Here is a 14,877-nt window from a genome sequence, read left to right on the forward strand (position 1 = left end):
CCCTGCACGTACAACGTAAGCGTCCTCATTTGCTCACCTGTCTGCAATCCATGAAGGTGCCTGGTGTGCTGTTGGTCTTTAATAACCATGTGCTTGAACATTTGGCTACGTTTCTTGGCCATTTCCATGTTCTATCAGTTGCTTTTTCCTTTCTTTTCTTCATTTTTCTGTTAGCGTGTTTGTCATTTTTCTTGATTTTAGCCTCTGCAGTCTATATTAAGAATATCTGCCTGCCATGTATGTTTCAAATATATTTTCCTGCTTTATCATTTTCTTTTAAACTTTGTCCACAGTTTTTTGCCAGAAATTTAAAAATGTAATCTGATCTGCCAGTTTTGTCTTGTAAGTCTTCTGCATTGGCAGTCATGATTAGAAAGTTCTTGATCTTATAGCTGATTAAATATTCATCCTTATCTTTTCTAATATGTCCATAGTTTATTTCATATTTAAACATTTCACTCATTTTGGTGTATGCCCCAATGCCATTTAGCAAATAATTCATCCTCTTACTGGTTTGATAGGCTACCTTTATCTGATAGTAACAGTTTTTAAAAATTCTTTCTAGGTCAACCCATTTTTCAGATGTTAGCAGTCGATTTGGATGAAGAAAACACTCCAAATTCTCAAGTCCTTTACTTCCTCATTTCTCAAACACCATTACTGAAAGAAAGTGGTTTCCAGGTTGATCGCATTAGTGGAGAAATACGACTCTCCGGGTGCTTAGATTATGAGGTTATGTGGATTTTATTATTTTTTAAAATGAAATGTGTGGCCTGTCCTTGAGCCCCAGGCTTAGATTCTACATTTGTAGTGGGGAACCCTCTGTGGCTAGATTTGCTATTGAAATTGCTAAAACAGAATATGTCTTTATTAATATTTTCCTTTCCCATATTTGAGGGGCTTAACTTTCCTTTTCCTCCCCACATAGACTGCTCCTCAGTTTACACTGCTAATCAGAGCCAGGGACTGTGGAGAACCGTCACTGTCATCCACGGCCACCGTTCACATGGATGTGCAAGAAGGCAACAACCACAGGCCCATATTTACCCAGGAGAACGTGAGCCACTGAGGCCGCCCCGACATCTAAGCCCCAAAACAAGTAGCCCCTGGGTCCTAGGCTCAGTTTTTCTTGGGGAGGGTGTTAGGCTGTTATCATATTGCTGTGAAGACATACCTGAGACTGGGTAATTTATAAAGAAAAGAGGTTTAATTGGCGCATGGTTCTATAGGCTTTACAGGAAGCCTGGTGCTGGCACCGACCAGCTTCTAGGGAGGCCTCAGGAAGCCTATGATCATGGCGAAAGGACAAGGGGGAGCAGGCATGTCGCTTGGTGACAGCAAGAGCATGTAAGATACGGGGCGTGGGTGGGGGAGAATGAGGAATGAGAGAGGTAAGAGGGGCCGCGCACTTTTAAATGACCAGATCTCATGTGAACTCAGGGCCAGAGCTTCCTTATCACCAAGGGGATGGCCAGAGCTATTTATGAGGGATCTGCCCGCATGATCCAAACACTTCCCACCAGGCCCCACCTCCAACACTGGGGATCACATTTCAACATGAGATTTGGGTGGGGACAAATCTCCAAACTATATTGGGGAGTCATCCAAGATATGTGCAATTCTCCAAACTGACTTAAGCTAGAATCAAGAAGCCAAATCATATTGACATAGAAGCACTTCACAATGGTCACATGAACTTACATTTTTGACTGCTGTATGCCAGAAACTGTGCTAAGAACTTTTACATACATTTTTTTCATTTTTGATTATTGCAACTACGACATGATTTCTGTTTTACAGATGGGAAAACTGAGGTCTAGGGGAAGACAGGGCATTCCTGTTTACTTGGAGTCAGGGGTTCCTATGCTCAGCCCAATTGACACTGGGCCAGATGATTATTTGGAGTGGGGGCTACTCTGTGTGCTGCAGGATATTCACCAGCGTCCCTGGCCTCTGCCCAGTAGATGTCAGTAGCGCCCCTCAGCTGTGACAACCAAAAGTGTCACCAGACATTGCCAAATGTCCCTCGGGAGAACAATCACCTTTGGGTAAGAAGTCTGCACTTGAGGTTTTCACACCGCATTCAGGATTCTAGAGGGAAGGTGAGCAGGTAGTCTTTGGCCTCACCTTCACCACCTTACCTTATCCAAGTACAGAAGTAACTGCAGTGACCCTTTACAAACGTTGTGTGTCAGGGTCCACGTGGGATTTCCCAGGCTGCAAGACTCCCAGCCTTTAAGAAAGTGTTGAAAACCACTGTGTAAGATGATTTGGGATAGATGCTCCACCTAAGTCATGTGAGATGGCTAAGAGATAAAATAAGAATCACTCAAGATCTATTTCCAATATTTTATTTTTTACTATTCCATATGTATTTTTTAAAAAGTAAATATCCACCATATTTCCTTCTTTCTCCTGACTCTCTCAGTGAGCCCTTTCTTGACTACTGAGTTAAAACCCTTCCACTTCTTTCCTGGGACCCCATCTAGCCCTTTTGTGCTTTCTTCTGCTTATTAGTGTTCTACTTAATCAATTAGCTTTATTTATTTTATAAGTCGTCCTACACACACACACACACACACACACACTCTCAGCTCTCAGCTCCATCAAGGACGGAATTTTTGCCGTCTTGTTCACAGCATCTGAAATGGAATATGGTACACAGAAGCTGTTGTTGAATAAATGATGCAAACAATTATTTTTAAAAGGTGTCATTTAATTAGAAAAAAAAAAACCTGTATAAACCAAAGTGAAATGTTTGCAAACCAAAGCACCTCACTAGAAGTATATAATAACTACAAAATAATATTATGCTTGAACCTTGTTTCAAAATCTTTTCCTGGCTTGGTAAAAACCAATGCTCTAAAAATACACTGGAAAAAAAATATACCCTGTTATTCTGAAGTGCTTGTCTAGAAACATTGTCTCCCAAAATATTGAGTAACAAGCTATTTTGAAGATCTACATGTGTTAGAAAAACGATCACATTAATCTGAATAACCGCAAGTGTCCTATTTTAGGGAAAGAGCTAGGATTTTTAGAGAGCATAAACTAGGATTGGGTATTATTATTTTTAAAATTCTTAGAAAAAATAGGGCATTGAGTTGGATTTAAGAGTACTTTAGCCGGGCGCGGTGGCTCAAGCCTGTAATCCCAGCACTTTGGGAGGCCGAGACGGGCGGATCACAAGGTCAGGAGATCGAGACCATCCTGGCTAACACGGTGAAACCCCGTCTCTACTAAAAATACAAAAAACTAGCCGGGCGAGATGGCGGGCGCCTGTAGTCCCAGCTACTCGGGAGGCTGAGGCAGGAGAATGGCGTGAACCCGGGAGACGGAGCTTGCAGTGAGCTGAGATCCAGCCACTGCACTCCAGCCTGGGCGACAGAGCGAGACTCCGTCTCAAAAAAAAAAAAAAAAGAGTACTTTAAAAATTATTTAGGAAGTCACAGGTAGGAGGGGCAGATATTCCAACGGATGCACCTTCTGCTGTAACAGGCAGGTTGCAAATCCCTTAGAACAGGTTCAGCAGCATGAGGAATGTCCAGGACATTGTGATGAGGAAATTTTCTTTCTCCTTCTCTCTCTCGCTCTCTCTCTGCGTCTCTCCCTTCTTCCTCTCTGCTTTCCTTTTCAATTGTGTTTTTGTCTCCATGACATGCACATGATGATTGCCTCTTTCAGTATAAGATTCGGATTCCTGAAGGCCGAGTCAGCAAGGGCGTGGTGCGTCTCCTGGTTCAAGATGGAGATTCTGCATTTACATCAGCTTGGAGAGCAAAATTCAGCATATTGCATGGCAACGAAGAAGGACATTTTGACATTTCGACTGACCCTGAGACCAACGAAGGGATATTAAATGTTATCAAGGTAACACCATACCAGTGATGTACCAACCAGGTAGTGGCAGATGCTGAGGCCTCTTCTGTAGGATCACTCAGAATGAACTAGGAGCTAACGCCCATGGATGCTGGGTGCTGAGACCATTATGTACCATGTGTCACCAGGCAAGGAAGGCAGGGTTTCAGTGCCACTTCTGTGTATGGACTGAGGACTCCTTCTACCAAAATAATATCAATAATAAAACTTATTCTGATATGACTTAATACTTCACCATTTAATTTTTTGTTGTTGTAGGCATAACATAATAGATTTACATAGGCCTTAAAATGATTATTCTTTCTCAGATGTGATTAAGAAAATGAAAGTATTTTCTTTGACACTAAAAGTCCTTTCTTTTCATCTCAATTTTCAATGTTTAAGACTTTTAAAGTTTAAAACAAATGGGAGTGCATCTGTGTGGCCCCTAAGAGTATGGAGAGCCTCTGGCACTGTGCCTAATGGAGAAGCTGGCCTGGAAGAAAGTATTAATATTACCATCTCATTTACTGATCAGGAAACCAAAGCCCACAGGGGTTAGGTCCTTTACACAAAGCCACACAGCTTTAGTGGTGGAGTGGAGGATCCCACTGGGGTAGTCTCACCCCAGTGCCTCTGTCTTCATTGCTCACAACCGGACCTAGAGTGACCAAGGCCTCTAGTGCAGTGCAGTGCAGGTGAGTCACCTGGGCACAAGGCAGACCTGAGTCAGCAGGTCTGGTGCAGAGCCCAAGATTCGCCTGCCCATTTGACCAACTCCCAGGGGATGCTGATGGCCTGCGGACCATGCTATGAATACCAAGGTTCTGTAGACGTTGCACCAGATGCCTGGGTTTGAATTTTTAAAATATTCCCAGCCTTTTAATCCTTTTAAGTCAACTGACCACTTTGTACCCTGAATAACTATGATCATTAATATCTATATTTCCCTAAGTTCCCCTGATTTTTTTTGCAGCATGGTTGTCTCATTAATGTTTCATTAGGCTATAGTTTTTGTTGCATTTTTCATTACCCTCTGAAGGATGGTGGCTCTTTTCAACCAGCAGAGGAGGAGGGGAAAATAAAAGAGAAAAGAACTCCATAAATGATTTGAAAATGAGCTGAAGACTGTCTTTTGATCATTATCAAAGACAACGTAAATAATAAATGAAGTGCAAAAGCCACAAGCTCTGAGTTCGCAATGATGACTGGGCGCTGGGCTTCCTCTGGCCAGAGGAGCAGCAGGTGCTAATGATAGCCTCTCTCTGGTGTTCCAGCCTTTGGATTATGAGACTCGCCCAGCACGAAGCCTCGTCATTGCCGTGGAGAATGAGGAGAGGCTCTTCTTCTGCGAGAGAGGAAAGCTTCAGCCACCAAGGAAAGCAGCAGCAAGTGCCACTGTGAGTGTGCAGGTGACAGACACCAACGACCCACCAACCTTTCATCCCCAGAGCTTCATTGTCAGTAAAAACGAGGGCGCCGGGCCTGGGACCCTGTTGGGAACTTTTAAAGCCACGGATCCAGACAGCCAGATAAGGTGAGAAGAGAGGGCCAGGAAAGGCGGTTGATTAAGTAGAAATAGCCACATAACCAAGAGGGCTCCTGTTAGAAAACCAGCTCCTTGGACGTGTTCACAAGGCTGCCTCAGTCTCGGTGATGAAACTACAAGAAGCCACAGTGCATGACCACTGGCCTGGGTTAAATGTCGTCTTCCATCCATAGCTTTTTCTGACCCCACCAGGAGAACTCGTGTTGGTTTTCCTTTGCATTTTCCCTGTGTTCCTTTTGTATTCTTTCCTTTGTGTGAGAATAATTCGTTATATTTGTCTGTCTCCCTGCTCTGTACCAGAAGTTATAAACTAGTACCTCTCTCGCTTCTGGGCAACAAAAGTAAGGTTTGTTTGTTTGTTTGTTTGTTTGTTTGTTTGTTTGTTTGTTTTTGTAAATTGTGGTAAAATATACATCAAACTTACCATTTTATCCATTTGTAAGGGTACGGGTCTTTGGCATTAAGTGCATTCACAACGTCGTGCAGCCATCACCTCCATCCATCTCCGGAACTCTTTTCATCTGGCAAAACAGAAGCTCTGTCTCTATTAACCACTCATTCCTCATTCCCCCTTCTCCAACCCTGGCCCCCACCATTCGACTTTTTGTCTGTCTGAATTTGACGACTCCAGGTCGTCAAAGTAGAATCATACGATATTTGTCTTTAGGTGACTGGCTTATTTCACTCTGTATAATGTCCTCAAAGTTCATGCATGTTTAGCATGTATCAGAATGACCTTCCTTTTTGATGCTGAGTAAACATGTGTGGTATTGACACATTTTTGCTTATCTGCTCATCCATCGATGGGCACTTGGGTAGCCTATGGCCTGAATCTCCTGATGTTCTTGAAGAGATGAAATAATTTGGCATTTTTGGGTCTGTGTTCCATGAGACCATGATCATGGGGACAGAATGGGATCATGAGTCATGCCCCTTCTCTCTCCAGGTCGAGCTCAGCAGTTGACCCCAGACTCCATTCCACCAGCTTCACTCATTTCTCATGCTTGCATGGCCCCTGTCCACACTTCAGTGTGAGATTCCTCCCCTTACAGCAACCCTTCTCAAATTATCTGTTGGGAAAAGCTAGATATTTTGTTTAAATTTACAATTCATTGTGGATTGATAAGTTTGCAAAATATAATGAAATTGAATTACTAGAAAAATTGTCATGCACTAGAGGGGCACAGCAATGCTGACAACTCTAAGAGCTTCTCAACATTTGCCCTTAATTTTTGCAGTTATCTCATTATGAGCAGCCAACCAACAGCTCACAGACCCCTTCTGGTGCACAACGGTGCACCTTGAGTTAGCATGGCTCTTAAGAAGTAGCTGTCAAACTATTGTGTGTATCAATCTCTGGGGGAATTTGTTAAAATGCAGATTGCTGGGCTCCACCCCTAGAATTTCTTTTCTTTTTTTGAGACAGTGTCTTTCTCTGTCACCCAGGCTGGAGTGCAGTGGCATAATCTTGACTCACTTCAACCTCCACCTCCCAGGTTCTCGTGATTCTCCTGCCTCAGTCTCCTGAGTAGCTGGGACTACAGGCATGTGCTGCCATGTCTGGCTAATTTTTGTATTTTTAATAGAGACGGGGTTTCACCATGTTGGCCAGGCTGGTTTCCAACCCACCCGTAGAATTTGATTGAGAGATCTGGGGCCAGGACTGAGATTTGCATTTCTCAGAAGCTCCCAGGGATGCCCGTGATGCTGGTTGGGGCTCCCTTTGGCACCACCGATAGGAGCCTTTCCTAAATCGCTGCTGTCTTCCTGTCTCTTGGGGATGGTTGGCTCATATGTAGGTCTCAGTAAATGTTTGGGTTGTGCTGAAATCAAGAACTAAACAGTCCATCATTATAGCCTCAATGTGGCTTTGTCCAGGAGGCAGGGTGACTGTCTTTTGTGACAGGGTGGAGGCATGATCTGGATGGGGGGCAGCTCTGGTTTCGTCTAGTTCTGCTTCATCTGCATTAGCTGAGGGAGCTGCCTTTTGGCCTGAGATAATCCACAGAGGAACTCTGAGTTTCTTCCCCTCGTTTGTAAACATTGCAAAATCACAGCGCTTCTAAGGAACTTCTGGAACTTTCCCTAAGAGGTGAAGCAGTGCACAAAAAGCTTCAATCCCTTTAAAAACTGTGACCCACCCAACATGAGAGAGGAATCCTTGCTGATCCTTTGAAAAACATTTGCCCAGAGGACGAAGGAAAAGCGTAAGGAGAAACTGCCCCTCTCCGCACCTTTCTGGGACCTGCACTTTTTGTTGTTGTTGTTGTTTGCCTGAGTCCAGGATATTCCTGCTGTGGGGCCGCAGCAGGTAGCTGTGGTTGGCAACCTGGCAAGGTTGCAAAGGATGCCATACGATGGCTGGCAGCTCTTAGGAATCCTGGAGGGTTTGGCATGGCCCACCCCTTAAAGCGGTGTCAGGTTCACATAGGTGACGGGGATGTAGAAGACCACTTTGAGGAACAGGGTTACCCACCTGTGAACCGCTGGGGCTCTTCTGCAAAGGGAACACACCGGGGGTAAAGTCCTAGGCTTCTGTTGCAAGGGCAGTTTGGTTTTTCACACTAAGCTAGCATCATCTACAGGCAACTGAAGATGGGTTCCTTTCCAGGATGAAATATTTCCCCAAGGCAGACAAAACTATGTTCAGTCCAACAAGGAGGGGGACAGTTGGTGTTCCGGTGAATGTCGATTCCACAGACTTAGGAGTGTCTTTAGGCTGTCCTCCCTGCGCCTCCATTCCGTTTGTGAATTTAACACTCGCATAGTTTAATTTCTCTTAGAATTTCTCAAATTACTTGTGGTAGAAATAGTGTTTCTATGACATATTTTGTTTTTTTCATGTAAATTTTTACATACATCTTTTGATGTAAGTTTTTAATTTTAAAAATTGCTGTCCGTTTTCCTTCTCTAAGATATAAACTAGCTCATGACCCAGCAAACTGGGTCAGCGTAGATGAAAACTCCGGAGTGGTCACCACCGTGGAGCCAATTGACCGAGAATCCCCTCATGTCAATGACAGTTTTTATATAATCATCGTTCATGCTGTTGATGATGGTGAGTGTTTCACCCAAAATTGGAAAAATAAAATGCTCATTCTTGCTTCCTGCGGGAGAATAATCCTGGTGAGAGTCTTTCAGCACAGCTGAGAAAAGGATAAAATGAACCTTGTTATCACTCTGCATCCATGCTGGTGATTATTTTTGGTAGTAATTCTTGAAATGGTAAACAAGGGACCAATACCATCGAAAGAGGGCAGTATTCATTCAGACGAGACAATTAAACCAGTAAGGAGGCTGCAATCAAACCGAACATCTTTTTCATCTGTTCATGAGCTAACTCTTTAGCTCTTTGTCAAAGCCGATGGTGTGTGATAAATATTTAGCACAGCTTCCCTGTGCTTGGGATGGCATACGAGCTCAGGTAAATGGGACTGTAAGGGACACATTTGTCATAAACCAGGATGAGTGGTTTTATGAGCATGTTTCAGCACTTTTCTCTACACTCTCCTAAGGCTGAATCTTTAAACACACCAAAACAAAGTTGAAGAAATAAAAATGTTCAAATAACTTTAACATTGTATTTAAGAAAGCCTGTGAACTAAAACCCAAGCTCCAAGTGATATGTCGCTGTACGTTCCACTCTGTAATTAACTAGTGGAATGTTGGGGATGGGGGGCAATGGAGATAGGAAACACGGTTCCTAGTCAGTATTAAGGGAGGAGAAAAAGTGGGGCCAGTGTTTCAGGGCTCCCTCATTCTGTTATGGATGATGTTATGATTGGTACTCTTTTTTTTTTTCGTTTATTTTTTGCTTTTCGTATTTCAAAAGCTTTTGGGGTACAAGTGGTTTTTGGTTACGTAGATGAATTATGCAGTGGTGAAGTCTAACATTTTAGTGCACTGGTCACCTGAGTAGTGTACCTTGTATCCAGTGGGAGGTTTCTTATCCCTTGGCTCCCTCCTCCCCTGCTTCTGAGTCTCCGGAGTTCATTATATCACCTGCTTAGCTCCCACTTATAAGTGAGAACATACAGTATTTGGTTTTCTATTCCTGAGTTATTCACTTAGAAGAATGGCCCCAGCTCTATCCAAGTTGCTGCAGAAAAACATTATTTCATTCTTTTTTATGGCTGAGTAGTATTCCATAGTATACATATGCCACATTGTCTTTATCCACTCATTGGTCAATGGGCACTTAGGTTGGCTCCATATATTTGCAGTTGTGAATTGATGATTGCCACTTTTTTAATTAGAAAAAGTCCTCTTAGATAATTGTAGATTCACTTGCAGTTTTAAGAAATAATCTAGTGGATCCTGAGTATCCTTTGCCAGTCTCCCCCAGGGGAACACCTTGCAGGACTACAGTGTAATCTCGTAACCAGGACATCAACGTGAAGATGCAGCGCATTTGCCTCTCCTCAGGGACCCGCATGGGGCCCTTCTTTAGTCACACCCATTTTCCTCCACCCCACCCATCCTTGATGCCTGGCAGCATTGATTGACCTTTTGTTTGTTTAACGATGCCACATTCTACCATGTTCTACAAATGATTTGAGGTGGTAAGTGCTTTATTAGCTTACCTTACCTAGATATTCTGAATGTTCATAAAAGCAGGAAAACAGATCATCACATGCATGCCAGGAGAGTTACGATTTGAAAGGGAAACAGTTCTAGTATTTCAGGAATATTTGTTTTCTGAGAGACGGAGAGTGCTCATCCTCCAGGGCTCTGTGTGCACGAGATAACCGACTCCTGAAACTTCCTCCCCGTACAAGGCTTCCCCCCGGAGACTGCTACAGGGACCCTAATGCTCTTCCTGTCTGACATCAATGACAACGCCCCGACTCTCCGGCCACATTCCTGCTACGTGGAGGTCTGTGAGTCTGCCGTGCATCAGCCCCTACACATCGAGGCAGAGGATCCGGACCTGGAGCCCTTCTCTGATCCATTTACATTTGAATTGGACAACACCCAGGGAAACGCAGAGGACACATGGAAGTTGGGGAAAAATTGGGGTGAGTTTTTGTACTGTTCACGGGCAAAGAGTGGAAAATGACAGACATCCAATTCAAACAGTTTTAGGCAAAAAAGGACTTTATTAGCTTAAAAAGCCACAGAAGCCCGTGTTCTGGCAGAGCTGGCTCTAGGTGCTCAAAGGATATCCCTGGAAGCCACCTTCCCACACATGGTCTGCTTTTCTCTGGGTTCCTTCATTTTTTAGGAAACTCTCCTCATCAGGGGGTAGGAGGCTGCTGGGAGTCCCTGAGACATATCCTAACATCTGGCAAGAAGGGTGTTTCCCGGGAAGCTCCAGGATTGATGTCACAGTTTGACCTGGGTCAGCTGCCCTGTCAATCACCGTGGGTGGGACTTAGGAGGGCAGACGTGCTGATTGACTGGTTCCCAGCCCACACCTGGACCTTGCTGGGATCTGGGCTCAGCCTCTCCTGATTCATACTGAGAATTCAGGAAGTGTGGGCTTCCCTAAAGAAACACTGGGGCACTGTTATCAGAAGATGAACTTGCTGAGCAGGTTAAAAGCAACTGGCACCCACTGTCAACACTCTCCTCTGTGCCTCTAGCCATGGCATCTGTAGACTGTGGCACGGTTTCAGCTGAAACTGTGTGCTCATGTTGGTAGTTCTCAGACCTGGAGTGTATGGTAAAGAACTTCGCCTTGCCCAAAGAGAGGTCTGGTCTTTGTCCTTGGGGTCTGGGTGATCTCTATTGGGATATCATGTCTGATACCAGTGTCTCTTTACCTGGGTGTCTTGAGCTGAGCCAGATAGGGGCAATGTGATTTAGATTGGGAACTTCTAGTCACATAGTGTCAGTCGACTACCAGAGAGGTTGGAGACTGAGGCCGCCCACCTGGGAGGCCCACCAGGTTGCCTGACCAAGCCCCACGAGGACACTGGAGCCTGAGGCTCAGGTGAACGTCCCTGACTGCAGCATCCCATGTGTGCTGTCCCTCACTGATGCTCACCTGGCTTCTCAGGAGAGGATGATGAGAAGCTGTGCCATTGGTGCTTTTCTGGACTCTGCCCTAGGTGCCTCTTTCCTTGTCTGATTTTCATCTGTATCTTTTCCTTGTAAAAAACGGCACCATCACTGTAACAACTTTCAGTGTGTTCTGTGAGTCTTTCTAGAGAATTGTTGAACCTGAGGGTGGTCTTGGGAATCCATGAACTTGCAGTTGGTGTCAGAAGTGAGGGTGCCCTTGGGGACCCCTCCCTCTAACTCTGCAGTTGGCTTACTTTCATATAGAGCTTGGCCCATGCAGGGCATTTAGTAAGGGTGCATTGAGCAGATGAGCAGATGAGTGAGTCAATGCATGCCATGTTCTTTTTCCCTTTGCAGGTCAGTCAGTTGAACTTTTAACTTTGAGAAGCCTGCCACGTGGTAATTACTTGGTGCCACTCTTCATTGGAGACAAACAGGGACTTTCCCAGAAGCAAACTGTCCGTATAAGGATCTGCCCCTGTACCAGTGGGTTCACGTGTGTGGAGCATGCAGATGCAGGAGTGGGGCTTCTTGTGGGGGCCCTGTCCCCTGTCTGTGCAGCATTTGTGGCTCTGGCAGGTCAGTGGTCTGTAGGGGTGTCCTGGGACGATGGCTCCTCTCCTCAGGCAATAGTCCAAGGGTATGGGGTTTGCTGGGGTAGGAGACAGCCGATGGCAGGATTGGTGGAATGGCTTTGAGAATGACTTCTGGGTGTACTCCCGCTCCTAGATGCAGATCAGAGGTTGCCATGCTGGCCAGGCAAGATCCCTGGCCAGCAAAAGCAGCCTCTACTCACAGTGGAATCCATTGGTAAACATAGTCAAGGAGTGGTCCTTTGTAATAACCATGGAGACAGCAATGTACAGATGTCCAGGCTCCTGGACTTGGCAAGACTAATAAGAAAGCAGCTTTTCCAAGGAACAATACAATATTACTGGCCAGATAGTATTATTGATTAATTCAACAAACAGTTACGTAGCATCTAGTTGTATCCCGGAACTGTGCTAAACTTTAGAGCTACACAGATGACGAAGATGCAGTTTGACCTTGCCAGTTCATGACTGAGTTATAAATAAACAGAATAAGATCCTCATGAAACCTCTGATATGGGTGAGCTTGTCTAATCTGTTTTTCCCCTTTGTCTTATCACAGTGGCTCTGCTTTTCCTGTTGCGACGCTATTTTGTGCTTGAACCTAAGAGGCATGGATGCTCTATATCCAATGATGAAGGCCACCAAACACTGGTCATGTATAATGAGGAGAGCAAAGCCACTTCAGCCCAGGTAGTGGAATGTCATGCTTTGTGTCTTATGGCAAGGAATTCAATAATACACAAACATATAGCATGTGTTTTTTCACCCACTGTACCACCTCTTAATTCTTCACTCTTACCCATGTTTCAGTAGCAAGTGGGAAAAAATTCTTGCAAAAACTAACTCAGATAAATGAATTTATTGTTTTAGATCAATGATTCTCAACCATGAGCAATTTTGCCCCACAGGGGATATTCGTCAATGCCTGGAGACAGTTTTGATGGTCACAGTTAGGAGTGCTACTGGTGTCTAGTGGGTTGAGGTCAGAGATGCTGCTAAATATCCTACAACACACAAGACAGTCTCTACCACAGAGAATTATCTGCCCCAGTCTCCTAAGTGCTAAGTCTGAGAAACTGTGCTTAGGGAAAAAGTGATTTTTATTAGGTAGACGTTCCCTAAATGGGATTGTGTTAGGCCCACTGGTTAAATGAGTCTGAGCTGGCTTCTTGGTAGATCATAGCAGAACCTGCTCTTCTACCATTGTCCGGCAGAGGCCAACCAGAAAGCTCACTGCCCTTGGAGGTACAAGGCCTGGGCTCTGTTTCTGCCTTCGCATCTCATTAGCTTCATCATTTAACCCTACATCCTCATCTGTGAACTGGGATGATAAAGTCAAATTCTCAGATAGGTTGTGGATCAAAGAGGATGTTTAACACATCCTCTTTGAAGGCACCTGACACATGAAGGCACCTAACACAAGGCAGAGCCATATAAAGTAACTGGCCAATGGCCACTGGTTTTTCAAACCGGCTGCTTCTGAAATGGGTCCTGTGTTATTTTAGTCACTCTTGCAGCAACTCTGGGCTGGGGTCAGACAGACAAAGAGATGAAAGCATTGTGAGCTCTCCTGTTTGTCTTCACATCTAGAGTTAAGTGGTTGATTTAGAAAATGAACGCAAAAGAAATGTCAAAAGGAAACACACACAGAGGATTCGGTCACCCCATCTTACACCTCACCAGTGGTTTTTTTCCTGGAAGGGAGAGACTTGTTGAATGAAGTGAGACACTTTAGGGAAAAGATATTCCAATGAACTTTGATGTGATGCTCATGTAATTAGAGAGTTTCTCAAAAATATGTGATTGAAGAAGATGGTGTTCGCCTAAGGCTCCCGGGGTTCTTTGCATTTTGTCTTCCCTGCGGTGTGAAGGAGGGAAGGGAGGTTAGGCTCCTCTGGCAGGTACGTGTCTGTGCACCCTCCTGTGAGCCCTTCCTGGGTGAGGAAACAGGAGCAAGGTCCAAACTCTCCAGATTGTGAAGTCCCCTGGAAGGAATCTCCCCATCCCAAATGTGAGAGCAGCAGCAAACTTGATTTGTTGTATAATTTTAAGAAGAAAACCATCCGGACAAGCAGCAGTCTTTGTGTAACAGTAGAATTTCTTGCCTTGGACAGTTCCAGTGGCTCAGAGGGCTCAACCATGAAGGGAAACAGAAATGGTTCCCAGGCCCAGGGGCTGTGCCTCAGTCTCCTCCTTGGCAGGAGAGAGTGAAAGCTGCTGAGCTTGGAGGAGACTGGCAGGAATGTCGCACTTCCTGAGCATTGATTGGTTCAAGTTGTAGCTGAGATGGAAGGGACAGTGGGGATGCCCTGGTTACCCTTCTTTTCCAGCAGCTTTGTGATTGTCTCTTGGAAAAGAGGAAGCAGCTGTAGAAACAGTGTGGGTGGAAAGAAACCTTGGCCTTTGTGATGCTAAGACCAGGAGGGTTGGAGGGGGCTTAATGACAAGGTGGCACTGGTCAAAGACCACCTATGCCAGAGGGACAAGAGAACCTCATGCTGGGCAAGGGGCTCTGTTCTCTTCTTGTACCAACAAATCTTCCTCTTGTTTCCCATTCACAACTAAAGGCACATCTCCATTCCTGCTTCAGTATCTTAGGGCTCTGAGAAGTGGGATTCAACAGACCTGAGTGTAGATTCCAAATCTGTGATTGATCAATTACATAATCTAACTGATTCTGACTTTCATATACAAAGTGAACTTGATAGTCTTCTGTCTCCTAAGTTTGTTGGACACTTTAATCAAATAACACATGTCAAATTTTCAGTACTAACAGTCATGCAATACAGGGTGGCTGCCAATATTAGCATTATTAGCAGTAATTACTGATTATGTCTTTGTAACCTTGGTAAATAAGGTCATCTCTAGGTG

The 14,877-nt window shown here is 44.6% G+C and overlaps 1 protein-coding gene across 2 annotated transcripts in view; it reads left to right on the top strand.

The window, feature by feature from the left end:
* CDH26 (cadherin 26) overlaps positions 1-14,877 on the top strand; it is a 54,321-nt gene that overhangs the window by 26,443 nt on the left and 13,001 nt on the right. For both annotated transcript variants that reach the window (XM_026455133.1, XM_026455134.1), the window contains exons 6-13: positions 566-732; positions 929-1,057; positions 3,685-3,870; positions 5,136-5,395; positions 8,323-8,465; positions 10,186-10,425; positions 11,771-11,992; positions 12,566-12,696. In XM_026455133.1, the coding sequence (XP_026310918.1) occupies positions 566-732; positions 929-1,057; positions 3,685-3,870; positions 5,136-5,395; positions 8,323-8,465; positions 10,186-10,425; positions 11,771-11,992; positions 12,566-12,696 (1,478 nt within the window). The remainder of the gene's footprint in view (positions 1-565; positions 733-928; positions 1,058-3,684; positions 3,871-5,135; positions 5,396-8,322; positions 8,466-10,185; positions 10,426-11,770; positions 11,993-12,565; positions 12,697-14,877) is intronic.

The sequence above is a fragment of the Piliocolobus tephrosceles genome, chromosome 20 (assembly GCF_002776525.5).
Source record: "Piliocolobus tephrosceles isolate RC106 chromosome 20, ASM277652v3, whole genome shotgun sequence".
Classification (NCBI taxonomy): Eukaryota; Metazoa; Chordata; class Mammalia; order Primates; family Cercopithecidae; genus Piliocolobus; species Piliocolobus tephrosceles.